General features: G+C 30.3%; 1 protein-coding gene and 2 pseudogenes across 1 annotated transcript; all 3 read right to left on the reverse strand.

Moving 5' to 3' along the window:
- Positions 1-2,292: 2,292 nt before the first annotated feature.
- Positions 2,293-5,507, reverse strand: LOC18042421 (WAT1-related protein At1g68170). The gene is made up of 7 exons (XM_006432201.2): positions 5,233-5,507; positions 4,569-4,631; positions 3,901-4,017; positions 3,428-3,677; positions 3,173-3,331; positions 2,919-3,070; positions 2,293-2,633 (listed from the first exon to the last, which is right to left on the reverse strand). The coding sequence occupies exons 1-7, from the start codon at positions 5,442-5,444 to the stop codon at positions 2,363-2,365; spliced, it is 1,224 nt and encodes a 407-aa protein (XP_006432264.2). The 5' UTR covers positions 5,445-5,507; the 3' UTR covers positions 2,293-2,362.
- A 2,614-nt stretch (positions 5,508-8,121) lies between these two features.
- On the reverse strand, positions 8,122-9,731 carry LOC112098430 (annotated as a pseudogene).
- A 2,715-nt stretch (positions 9,732-12,446) lies between these two features.
- LOC112098004 lies at positions 12,447-14,102 on the reverse strand (annotated as a pseudogene).
- Between the last annotated feature and the right edge of the window lie 332 nt (positions 14,103-14,434).

Consider the following 14,434-nt stretch of genomic DNA (forward strand, 5'->3'; position numbering starts at 1 on the left):
AAATAAGAGAGTTGATTATGAATGAAAGTAATATTATAGTAAAGCCTAAAAATAAGATTTTTCTACTGTAGAAAAAAAAATATATGTAACTTAAATTATTTTGAATCTTAAAAAAAAATAATTATACAAATTAATAAATAGATACCTAAAAATTGGGGCCTTCCTAAATACGGGGCCCAAGGCAACTACCTAGTTCTCCTAGTGCTAAAGCCGCTACTGTTGTCTTTTTTTGTCGTTTAAAATTGACTTCCTTCTCTTTTATGCTAAATGCCAACGACAATGTTACAATTCGAACCACTTGCATGCGCATCATGTGTTAGGGATTTTCCTTCCAAATAATATTTGCCACTTGCTCTTATTAGGGGTGTTCAGAATCCAATCTGATTCACTCAATCTGTCTGATCCATAGAAATTTGATTTGTGAATTAGTGGATTGGATTAGATTGAAAATTGAAAAACCGTAGTTGGTGAATTGGATATGGATTTACTTTTGTAGATCTATAGTAATTCGCGAATCCGGAAAAAAATAAAAAAAAATACTTATTTGGTTATAAATTAAAACTTGTAATTGTGGCATTAGTGCTTACTAAAAAATAAATAAGTTAAAATATAGTAACATTAACACCATATTATATCTTATCCAATAATAATATAGTATAAAATAAACAATTAATTTTCATAATTTTAGTTAATTTTCATGTATCTAAACAAATGAGATTTTTTTCTTTTTGGTGTAGAAATTTTGAATGTATTTTATATTTTTAAATAATTTATTTATTTAAATTTTATTTAATTTTGAATTTGGTTGGTAGTAAAATTATTTATACATTAATTTTTTTATTTTATGTGGATTGGACAGAATTAGAGTTTTTAGTCTGCAAAATCAATCCGCAAAATGGTGAATTTGATATGATTTAGGTCAAATCTACATCCAATCCGCAGATATATGGGCTGGATTTGGATTGAATTTCACCAATCCATGAATTGGATTAGAAATTTATAATCCATAAAATCATGAATCAGATATGGATTGAAGTCCAATCTACAAAATCCAATATGTGAACACCCCTATCTCTTATGGAGTGCTTGAGAATGTAAAATATACATTTATTATAAGAAATAATTTTAAAGATGCAATTGCAGCGATTATGTGAAAAGCTAATATGCAATTAAGGTTGACATATTCTCTAGAATTTTTATTTATTATTTTTATTTAGATATTATTTTAGTTTACGAATAATAATCTTGGAATAAACAAAAAAAGAAACAATTAAAATAAAAAGAACAATAAGAATTTCTCTTATTTACTTTTTAGTTTTAATTTCAAATTATTTCATTTTTGTAATTTATGAGAAATATGAATAAAAATTTATTTAGAAAATAAGAGCAGTATTATAAAATTATAAGGTCAAAGTAATTTATTGATATTATAAAAATAGTAGAGAAGTAAGTGATAAATATTAATTTCAATAGAAAAAAACTAACCATCTCCAGTGGTCATATATCATAAATGCTCATTTAATTCTTATATTTTAACCTAACTGCTTGTTTGGTCCCTCTAGTTTGGAAAATACCTCAAGATACTTTACTATTAAATATGTTACACTCTAATTCTAACTTTTCTTTGCTTTTACAATAATAGCAACCATATTTTTTTACATTAATTGTTTTATCTAAAAAATAATTAAAAAATTAACTAATAATTACTTATTAGCAAATCAATAAATAAATATCAATATGCATGAAACAACTGGCACGTACTCTTGTAAAAATCTTATTAATTATGATTTCTTCCATTGAAATATCAATATCCTTACAATGTTGAATATCCTTAATAATTTTTTGTAAAAAATTAATTTACTAAATTAATCTTAAAAGTAAAATAATAATAACTGATTTTTATTTTTATTTTAAGGTTAATTTGATAAATTTACATTATTTTCTTTTCATTAATATATCAAATAATATTTCTACAAGGGAGTTATTGTAAAAGTAGAAAAATAAGTTTAGAATTGTAATATAACTACTAACAAGGCTTTCTTTATGTACTTTTTTAAAAAATATGAAGTTCAAACAAACACATAAGATCAAAATATAGAGACTAAACAAATATTTAACTAATGATGTATACAGTGCTTTACAATAATAAAAAAATATTTAAATTAACTTACAATGTGAAAAACTATTCGGTCTAAACAAAGAAAAAAATTTAATTAAATAGGAAAACGAAGGATTATTGAATGGGTCCGGAAAGTTGGGATGAAAACTAATTAAATATATTGACAATTGTAAGCTAGAAATTGCTAGAACTATGTGTCTTTCCTGTAGCACTCCCGTTTTCCTTGGTTGATGTATTTGAATCTCAATCAAATCCTTTTATCTCTACTGTATTGATTTCTTCTTTGGCTAATATATTATCTCCTTTAGTAATTACCTTTATTGTTTCCTCTATTTTTTCTTCTTTTTTCGTTGTTATATCTCCATCTACTGGAGAAGTAATAACAATTTCAATTGATTTTGATGACTCTCCATTGATTTTAGCAGGTACTAGTTGAGTTATCTTCTTCATCTCCTTTCCTTTACCCCACAAAACTGCATAGAGCCCACACACGATCAATGTTGCTCCTAGTATGCTGAAACAATTTTCGAAATATTGTCAAAACAAGACGCATACGAAATTCAAATAAAAGTCAATATTCTTTTAGTTTCCATAATTTGAGTCTATTTATTTATTTAATTTTTGTCTTTCTAAAACTTATTTAGAAGTTCTCCACCATTACTTCTACACATGAAAGTTAAAGGTCAATGTTTTTAATATCTACTATATCCATTATATCCATTTGAGCGGATTATTCAATTAGTTCTTATAATAATTTTAAACAGTTAATTAATTAATAATAATGATAAAAAGTAACAACCTTCCCAAGTGAAGCTTCTCATCCAAAATTAAAGAGCTAAGTATGGCCACAACCACAAGCATTAACGGGTTAAAGATGGATGCAAAAAGAGGGCCTCTCGTGCGCACACACCATGATATTAGTGTCACCATCAAACCAGAAGCCACAATCCCCTGCGATATAAGAAACAAAATTAAAAATTTGATTAACGGTTAAAGTTTATATGAATTTAACAAAATTAATGGTCATCAATTAATTCACCATCATATATATACCGAATAGGCTACTGTAAGAAGTCTAATGTTCCAGCCCAGTTTCCATTGACTCCAATCTTTCTCCATGCAAAGAGCAAAAACAACAGCTTGAATTGCCCCCATTACACACATCAAAGCTGTGCTCGAGAATTGACATGGATATTCCTCACTCATCTTGGCCTACATGCATATTACGGCAATTTATAACTAAATAATTAAATTTAACTAACAATTAATTAAATTACAAGGCATGCAAAATTTTAATTTATTAATTACCTGAATGACCAGCCAAATAGCGTAGCCGAAGCAACTGCCTAGAGCAAATAAAGCACCCAAGAAACGTTTACCAGGGTCAGCATGCAATGATGCCACGTGCCCGTTAGAGTGAATAAGGTTAATATTTGTTGACCAGATATTGATCTCTACTCCTCTGTAGAACGTGAGTATCATTGCCCCACCTATACCAATTAATGACCCCAACACTTTTGCCTTTCCTGCCCGTGTTCTTATTCCAAGCTTCTCTAATCTGCAATCAATCGATTGTAATTAAAGATCATAAAATAAAATCGGTGTTAACTTAGTATCTTATTTTTCATTCAAGTGAATAAACTAGCCAACACCGATTTTAATTATTTTGTTTCTGACAGTGCAGTCTTACTATCATTTCCTCCACATTTAGGATGATCAAAGCATTTACGATGATCAAAATGATATGGCCATTAATTAAAGTGCGTTAAAATTAACTGTACCCAAAAGATATTGACAAAACAAAGGTAATAGCTGGAACGAGATTAGCCATGGCTGAAGCAAATGTTGCAGATGTCAGGACCAAGCTCTCCAAGTACAGGTTTTGAGATAGTGATCCCCTGCATGCAGATTGACATAAACCAATTTGTAAACGTAGATTAAATTATTTTAAAAAGAAATAAATAAAATCTGAAGAATAATAAATTAGCTGTAAAGATAACTGTTATATTTGATAAAATTAATTAACTAAACTAATGCAGCGTACCAAAGATTGTTTAGGATTCGTTGTCTCATTCAAGATACTTGAGTTGGTAAAGAAAGAGTTTGCATGCTTTGTGGATTCCAAAAGAAACAGAAGTGACAAGTGTAACTTAAAGCTATTAAACAGCAGGTCAGCAGCTACATGGCCATGCATAGGAGAGATTTTCCGTGATACAGCTGGCTACTGTGTTTGTCTACCACCAACTGTATGCATCACATTACTTTTAATGTCTTTATTCAATTACCAAAAATAATCTCAAAATTAGAATTATTTCCTGATTTGAGCCCTCTTCTTCCCTTCAATCCACTAAATGAAGTTTTTGCTCGACAAAAATGTTTAGACAACTAGGGATTTTGTAGGTTTTTGCAGGTTTTTGTAATACAGCATTATATATTTCCATCAACTTACCCAAATAATCCACAAAGAAAAGCTTGAAAGAGTATCTTCAAATTCAATTTTGGTCTGCTCTTCCTGAAAAAATATTTTCATAACAAATAATTAATACTGTTAGACTATACCAAATAGTCAAATAAAATCTTTACATTTTTCCCGTCTCTTTTAATGCGCAATATGTTCTACAGTGTAGCTAATATGTTCCGTCTGGCTATTTCATTGTCAATTATGCCTTGGCTTGAGCTTTTCTGATTCTTGAGGGTTCTAAACAGAAATAGAAGTGTATAAAAATAGTATGCAGAAGTGTAAGAACCTTTGGAAAGCAGTAGAAAATCACAATAACAAGCGAAATAAAAAAGATATTTATAATTGTAAAAAAAAAAAAAGATATTTATAACGATTTTTAAGCAACAGTTCTATTAAAGAAATATTCTTCTCTAAAGGTGGGGATGGGCCTTAACCACTATTTTTCCTATAATTTAAACTCAAATGACCATTTCAATCAAATTGTTTGAAAATCCCTACTTCTTAAGATTCGGACTGAAGTGACTAACTAAATAAAATTTGAAATCCGAAAACTAATTAGACCAAAGAATCTATATATATATATATATATATATATATATATATATATATATACAGTGCCAAATCGAAAATTTAATTAACAGGATGAAATCACCTTTCCAGAATGATTGTGACGGGAACCATAAAAGCAGTGGCAAAAATGAATCTATAGGCAACAATAACTCGCAAGCTCATTCCGTTATTAGCCGCCAGTTTGTAAAAGACATTCACCCCGGCAAATGCCACTTGAACCACCACCATCGTCAACGCTGGCTTTAACCCATGTATTAAATTACATATTTGCCCCCACTTCATCATCATCATCATGTAAAAAATGTATGACAATTTAAGAGCAATCAATAGCACGGGCAAGCAAGAAAATCTTTTCTCCTTTTTGTTCTTCTCTCTTGTTTGAAATTGAAAGAAGAAAGGAAACAAATGAAACCAATAAATTAAAATTAATCTGTGAGAGATGGATGGCTTTCTTTGCTCTGCTCTTTCAGTAGTCTTTATAGGCAATTTTTTTTTTACCACGTAAGCACATACGTAGCGTCCACGTTTGTTGCTCATGCGTAAACAATTCTGTTAATTAAACATTAATGGGGCTGGCTCCTCTTTAATGTACTTTGTGGCTCTGACTCGCAAAAATCAATTGAAAGGCTGCGTAATACCTGATGACACGCTTGGAGAAACATGCAATCGTGCGAAGTAGCTTCGTGGCTGTTACACGTGGGATAGTGCATGGTGGCAGTTGCCATGATTTATGTTGCCCACGTTGAAAAGGAGAAGTAGCTGTAATTTTGGAAGGCAATTGAATTCCTATTTGTCCACTAGATTTTAGTCAAAAATTAATTCTCAGCTGATTATGCACTTTCCATGTGTGAAATAATTTGCTCGGGTCGGCTTTTCTCCACTAATGTGCTTCGTGATTTTTTTGGTGGATTATTTATTATCAATTTGACATTGCTTTAAACTTTAAAGTGGTAAGTTCTTGGAAAGTATTATTTACCTAATTCATGTGTTGCAATACATACATATATATATGTCATACTCTTGGATACGTATATTTGCGGTCGACTCTAATTAGTATGTTATCCGTGCTCGAATCATAAAGAAGATAAGGGTTAAAAAATTAATTAAAACCTTACTTATTTTGTTACTTTCAGAATACCTTTAGGTTGACTGGGCTGACACGTGTGTAGGAGGACGTAGCTTACTCTTTTGACTAACACTCGTTACTATATGCAGATAGCTAGGAAATATGACGCTTACAGTATGAAACTTTGATTTCTTTTACTTTTTGTGGTTATTTTTTTCTCAATTTGGAATAAAATATCAATTCCTAAAATCTTATGAATAAGTTCAACATAATATAATACATCTGTATCGGCTAATTTATTTGGTAAAATCTGTTGATTTGAAATAAAAAATCTGAAGTTTGAGTGTTTACTTAGCCAAATATCAGTGCGGATGACCTTTAATTACTAAATAATGATACATAACACTTATATAATTGTGATTTTTTGTATTGTACAAAATGAAAGTACCATTTTATAATATAAAAAATAATGTCAAAACACCTAACAAATGACAAGTAATGATTTATGACTCATCACTTAAAATACAAACTATTCTTAACTAGGTAAATATAATTTTATTGTTGATTATCAATATGTTCCACAAGCTATTAATTTTTTCTTCATTTCATCATCAGGTAATTATTTACGCTACCTGTTGCACTACAAGAAAAAATGTAATAGATGACGGAAAATAACTATCATAAAAGGGGGTGCATGATAGTTCATCCGTCATCTATGTCACTGTCATTAATTTATGACAGAATATTTTTCTATTATGAATTTATGATGGTATTTCACGGTCATATATCCATCACATATTATTTTAATATAAAAATAATTTAATTAAAATTAAAATTTATTTAAATTTCGCGCCTTTTTTTTTAATTTTTGGTGGGAAGTTCAATTATCATTTTAAAATTTTGGATGAAAATTTTTTGTGACAGACTTTATGATGGCTATTTTCCATCATAGAGTTATATATTTTTTTAAAAATTATATTATAATTATAATTTATTAATCAATTCCTGTTTACAGATTTAATTAATTGATAAAATGAATATGGGAACAAAAACTAAAAACAAATAATATTAATTAAAATCCATTCAATCCAACAAATTCAAAAGAGATACATATAGTATCCAATGTAATCACCATGAATACATAATAAAACATCTTAAATTAAAAAAATCCCAAATATAAAACAACACAGTTAAGTTATAATCCTAGAAACCAAGCCAAGTTACCCAACAAAACTTCTAAAGATTAATGGAAATATTCCAATAGCAAGACTTTAAGCTTGACTTCCAGCAGGAATGCCCTCTTCCAGTGGGAATACTCCAACAGCCACACTCCAACACTCCAATGCAGACACTTAACAACACTCCAACCCATACCCAGCAACCCACCATCTTCCAATACCACTCTAATTCCAGCCACATACCCAACAACATTCCAAACCAAACCAACAAATAAATCTATACAAAATCTACACATAACATCTACACTACAATCCTTAACAACAATCATCATAAAAAGATTATAAATCTCAGAAACATTAATATATTTTATTTTGTTATAAACCATCTCTGACAGAGCAATCTAGTTCAATAGAACATAACTCATTCCTAAAACCATTCTGGTTCAATAAACATTACCCATTCTTAAAAACCATTCTAGTTCAACAGAACATTATCCATTCTTAAAATTTACTGTTTTACATTTACTTAGTGTCATTTTGGATAGGATAAAAGTCAAAGTCACAAGTTTGGGATCAATCAAGGTCATATGGTATATAGAAATTTGTCAGTAGTAATTGCATTATCTTTGACAGTTAGAAGCACTTAACCAAACCAATCATCAAAAAAGGAAATAGTGAATCAAGAACAGAGAAAACGAATAAATAGGACAGAAGATTTTCAGAAGCATTACTTTGGAGCGTGATAACCAAAGGTTCCCAAAACTCGAGTAGAATGAAGGCAAGCTGCCATATCAGGGGCCTGATTTGAAAGGTTAAAATATGCAATCTTTGCTTTGAAATCTTAGAAGAGAAGGACATTGCTAGATCTGATATCTCTGTGTATTATGTTGCATCAACTACGATTCTAACCCATGTCATCCAGTCAAGCACTGGACTTGGTTGTGCTCCCTAAACTCCTTTTCTGCATGTAATTACATGTATAATCCAAATCAGCTCATCATATCTTCTAATCAAGAGATCACATTGTAGCAAATTCATAAGCAAGAACACATAAATTTCCTTCAACACAGTAAGCAAGCAACTCGACAAGATTTTCATGCTTCAATCTTGAAACAACTGAAACTTGATACAAAATAGCGGGACAAAAGCACATGCATTAAAAACGTAAATTCAGCAATCAATAACAACAAAGTAATAATAAAAACAATATGCTTCTATGAAGTTTCAGATATACTTGAATAAAAAATTCAACATTTGACTAAGGCTCAGAGGAAACATCAAGCTTTTTAACAGCCATTGCTTTGCCATTTTTTAAGTTTGCATAATACACCCTTCCATACGATCCCTCACCAAACAATGCCTTTGATCCAAAATTGTCTGTCTTTTCTTTCAGTTCATCCAAAGGCAATGCAGGCACTTCAATAGGTGGTGCTTCCTTCTGCACTTCAGGTTTTACAAGAGCTAGGACCTTTTTGTGGTGCCCTAAAATGTGGAAAATGATTGAGATAGGACAAGCATAGAAAAACAACTGAACCTAGTTATAGATGTATGCCTTTATTCATAAATAAGAAATCTATTCATTTCCTTTTAACCATATGAAATTATGCCAATAGCTACTTTTGAAGGCCTTATGTGAAAACAAACTTAATTACAACAGTAAATATGTACTTGGAGTCACAATGAAACTAGTTGCTACTAATCAAATGATATATCAATTTTCTGCAAAAAGAATAGAATATCCACTGCAATAAGCTCTCACAAAACAATTTTGAATTTTAGTTTGAGCGCAGCCACAAATGAGGAAAAGTAAAAGGTATTAACTATTGAATGCTTGACATCGGTACCCATCTGATCATCAAAACAACTATCATAACCAACTTTTTCTCATCTCTAGCAATTCTCCAACATAATATTAAAAATCAAGTGCTAAAATTATCAAGAATTTCCTATCATAAATATGAATTTTAATTTATCTTATTAAGCTGTAAAATACGAGATCAAAGCCATGTCCAAATCGTTCTATCTAAACATAAAACAGTTAAAAGTTCGGAATCATTACAAATTATTAAATGTACCCAAATATAATTGCAAGACCAATTAAAAGTGATGCTATAAACAAGGAATTCAGAGTATTACATCTATTCAAAAGCTGCTTCACTATTCAATAATAAATCGAGACAACAAGGGCCAAAGAAACATACCATATGGATAATTCTTTAGGCTTTTCAGGCGCTCATTTTCATGAGATGGATAAGACTCTTCTACTTGACAAGTACAAAAGAGCCAACGACGCATCTTTACTCTCTTCTTCAAATAGAGATCGTCTTCAGGACGTTTATCCAATCCTGCACACGTTACACATGAAATTCTGCACCACAGTCGGACAATTAAACAAATTAATCATAAACCAACATTCAAAATGAGAAAACTATTTGACATTCAAAATTACTGCAAAAGGGTATTTCATTTCAGAAAATTGAGGGGAAAAAAAGCCAACTAAGTTCTAAATATACCATTCACAACCCATCAATAAAGAGAGGTAGGGGGGAAAAGAAACACATTACAGAGGCCCCAAATAGCAGAGTCCGGATACTCTACATAAACTACAAACATTCCAACATCATTGCAACAAAAGTTTGCAAAAATGAAATGAAAAATCAGAACATAACCGCAACTTTATAGTATTTAGATAGACAAAGATGGAAGCCAAAAACAAAAAGAAAGAATGGAAATATCATTCGAAACCCCTCCAGTAGAGGATGCCCCAAAAATACCACATGAACTCGGAACATTTTGCTATCACTCACAACCTAACAAAGAGAATATAAATTACGAAAAAGCTTTCAAAGCAAGAAGAATAGCTCCAACGACATTAGAAATGCACTAGAAGCTTTCAAAGCAAAAGTTCTCTAAAAAAACTAAGGTCCTTAGCAGAGTAGTTACTAAAAGTGACACATAACAACATAAATCCAAACTATAAATCTCAAACACTCGCCAAAATAAGATAAAAATTATAAAAATTAAGATAAAAAAAATAAGAATTAAAGAACAAATATTTAAAATTGGCCATTGGAAGCTCATGCCTCTAGTCCGTGACAACTGCAACCAGCATGAAACACACTTTGTTGCCACTGTACTGCTTATTTTTGTGGTCATCACATGCTGTCAGCCCACGCTGGAACCTCGCGTGCAACTAGCAGAGCCATGAGCACCGCCACGCTTCTGTTGCATCAAGAAATGTAGCCCAATTTGAATGCTTCCGCCATGGTGGCTATGGATGTGAGTATCTACCTAGGTCGATTGAGAGTGGCTGTAAGGAGGCTAGGGTTTCAGGTGGTTTTATGAGAGAAGAGTTTGGTGTGAGAATGGGTGGGAACCTCAACACTTAGAAAAAAAATCGAGGGTTTCTTTTTAATTTTAACTTTTTATTTTTATTTTAATAGCTTATTTTTTATTTTATAATAAAAATTTTAAATATTTAATATTTTATAAGCAAAACATCATTGTTCCAACTTAAGTGAAACGACAGCGTTTCTTGATTCATATGATATTTTATTTCAAATAATGCCAAAAATTTCAGTCAAAGAAGCGCCAAAATGAAGTCAACACTAAAATTCTATCATGAATTCTTGATGTAATATATTCTATCACAAAGTCGTCATATATTATTGACATAATTTATTTCTATCATGAGTCCATCATGAATACTTGATAGACACAAAATCTATCACGACTCTATCATATTTTTATGACGTACATCATTTCCGTTACAAAGTGTCTGCCATCTATTGCCGGTTTTCTTGTAGTGTTGGCAAGTTAAGACAACTTATTTGATATGATTACAATTATTTTCGTCCTCAAGTTATTATAAGGTATTTTTAAAACTTTAATTTTGTCTGATTTAATTTTAATAAACAAGGATCTTAGGAAAAAAATCCAATTCATATTCAGAAATTATTTGTAATAATTGGAAACAAATTAATTTCAATAATTTGATTACATTTTCTGCTGACTTAACGTAAAGTTTAGAGATTTGTATTCTACAATAGATACTTTCTTCTGCCTTTTGTTTGTGATCTACATTTGCATTTGCCTCATGTAATTATCTTTTTGTTTGATTTGTAAGGGGTGCTGGTGGTAAAATTTGTTAATACATTCAGGGCATGACATGGGTAGGTATACAACCACAAATTTGTTAATACATTTGTTAATACAACCACAATGACTGATATACCCTCATGGTATGTCAGAAGGAAAAATGGGTGGGTATAAGATCTCTAACAATGACCGTGAGTCGCCTTGTTAATCTAAGAAATGTGGAGAACGTCTCCCTAAAGTTTTTGAGGTTACAATATAATGATGTAGGACCATTGTAATAATGACAAGGCTTGCAATGAAATTACAACCACTATAAGAAAATAAACAATAGAAAATGAAAAATAAATGTTATAAAACAGATTGTGTATATCTGTCATTTATGTCACTACCATTGATTAATGACAAAATATTTTTCATCATAAATTCATGATGGTTTGTCACATTCATATATCTGTCACACAACTTTTTTAATCTGAAAAAAATAATTGAATTAAAATTAAAATTTGTTTAAATTTTTGTGTCTTTATTTATTTTTTTTGGTTGGAAATTGAATTATCATTTCTAAATTTATTATTTAATTTTGGCGTAAAAATTGGTATATTCATTAGGTTTATTTTGGTGAGTAAATTTATAGAATCTATGATGGATATTTCCCCTCATAAAACTTTGATTTAAAAAAAATTATTTTATAATTATAATTTATTGATGAGTTCCTGTTTACAATTTTAATTCATTTATAAAATGAATATCATAAAAAAATTAAAGAAATTAATATTAATTAATATCCATTCAATCCAACAAATTAATTGCAAAATACATCTAATATCCAATGTGATCAACATTAATACATAATAAACCATCCAAAATTCACAGAACCTTCCAAAATATAATGCAACAACTAAATTCCACTCAAACTTCGTGAAAACCAATTAAAATTCCAGCCACCAAGCCAAGCTACTCAACAAAACTTCCAAAGATTAATGTAACTATTCCAATAGCAAGATTTCTAACAAGACTTCTGGCACCAATGCCATCTTCTGACACCAATGCCATCTTCTGACAACACTTTAATTCTAGCCATATAGCCAGCAACACTCTACCCCATACCTAGCAACCCACCATCTTCCAATAGCGCTCTAGTTCTAGCAATATACCCAACAACAATCCAACCTAAACTGAGCAAACCAGTCTATGTAGAATCAATTAAAATACCCAATGTAATCAAATGCATAACATCTACACTACAATCCTTAAGAGCAACCATTATATTTTGACACTACAACTTTTATTTCAACAATTTGCAACAAACAATATTTGTAGTTTCGTACTCACACTAACCATTTTGTTGATGCAACAAGGATGTCGGAAAAATGGTTAGCCCACTCCAAATGAACTGTTAATCACAAGATTAATATAGTCAAACTTAAAAAATAATGTCACATATATGGAATAAAAGAAATTTAATATATCATATCATCAACTTATGTTTTTCATTAACAAATTAACGCTTGCTATTATTTCCTTCATGTTCCTTAAGATATAATAGCCAAACTCCAATTTTTCAATATTTTTTTCCGGACCCTGTTCATGTAAAACAAAAAAAAATTTACTTACGCACACATAATTTCTATAGGGTTACTTTTTTTTTTAATTATTATTACATTCACAAATCTCATCTCAGTATTATAATTAATTCCATTTTGTCATACTACCTTTTCATAGAACTTGAATGGAGTGATTCAGATCCCCAATGTGAAGTATTACTTGACAGAGTGATTCAGGAGTTGGACCTCTCTAGATGAGATAAAAAATATAACCATCGAGATCCTTCACAAAGACAATGTGAGTCGTTCCACCTTCAACTAGACCAAGCTCTCTGGAGACAATGCCACCCTTGGCAAGAATGTTTTCAACCATTTTGTAAACTTTAAAATTCCATGGTATACTAGTTTAGTTTCAATGCTTCGACAAAATCCAATGCTCAAAATAAGTAAATATTTTACGACACTTACATCTCCAGTTACAATTGTAAAATGATGAAAACTAGTTCCAATAGCATATAAAGTTAAACCATAGCCTATGAATCAATAGCAAAGTAAACTCTTATAAATAGGTATATAAAAATAAAAATCCATTCATAATCATTTCCCAAGAAATAAAATTCTAATGCAATTTTGTAGATGTAGTAACTCTTATGTTAGACAAAGAAAAAGTATTAGCACCATACTATATATTAACACCAGAACAAAGTAAGACTATTTATGGCTAAATCTAAGAAAGGCATTTGAGTATTTCTCTTGGACATCTCTTTTCTCAATAGCTTTATCTCAAAGCATTCAGTGTAAAACCTGAAGAGAAAGAATAAAAGAATATTAGGACATCCGAGCACCTAAAATTATCAACTACATTAGCAAAAATTTATGGGTTAAAGACATACTTGATGGTATCAACAACACCATACACATCATGAAGGAAGCGTAGCTTATCTTTCTTTGGCCATTCCAACAACTCAGCATTAGCAATAGTAGGAGGAGCCTCAACCAGATATGTAATCACACTATTTTTGTTCACAATAATGTAGATACAAATAACAAGACAAGTGAAAATCATCAATCTAATAATAAAATAATCATAATACTCTATTCACAATTACATAAAGCAACACAAAACCATCACTTCATGACACAACTACAAAAGTGTAGACATGACATAGTAGTAAAACAAACTTTTAGAAGCATAAAATGTAACGATGAAAAATGATTTTCAAATAAAAGGTTTAGTAAGTTCCCTGTCCCAAAGGCGCATGTACACCTTCTTTTCGCTTTTTATCATCACTAAGAGCGTTGAAACATTACCAAGTGCAAGAAGGCCCTTGTGAATATGAACTCTTGTTTAAATTTAAATGTTCTGCTATTATATTTTGACCAAAAGCATAGTATGAT

This window comes from Citrus clementina, unplaced genomic scaffold (assembly GCF_000493195.1).
Source record: "Citrus clementina cultivar Clemenules unplaced genomic scaffold, Citrus_clementina_v1.0 scaffold_5, whole genome shotgun sequence".
NCBI classification, from domain to species: domain Eukaryota; kingdom Viridiplantae; phylum Streptophyta; class Magnoliopsida; order Sapindales; family Rutaceae; genus Citrus; species Citrus x clementina.

Excerpts from the sequence above, each read along its gene's own strand:
- LOC18042421 (XM_006432201.2), bottom strand. The coding sequence starts at position 5,444 with ATGATGATGATGATGAAGTGGGGGCAAATATGTAATTTAATACATGGG. Across the intron at positions 3,678-3,900 it reads GTTTTGTCAATATCTTTTGG|ATTAGAGAAGCTTGGAATAA; the intron begins GTACAGTTAATT and ends GATTGATTGCAG. Across the intron at positions 3,071-3,172 it reads TTCTTACAGTAGCCTATTCG|GGGATTGTGGCTTCTGGTTT; the intron begins GTATATATATGA and ends CTTATATCGCAG.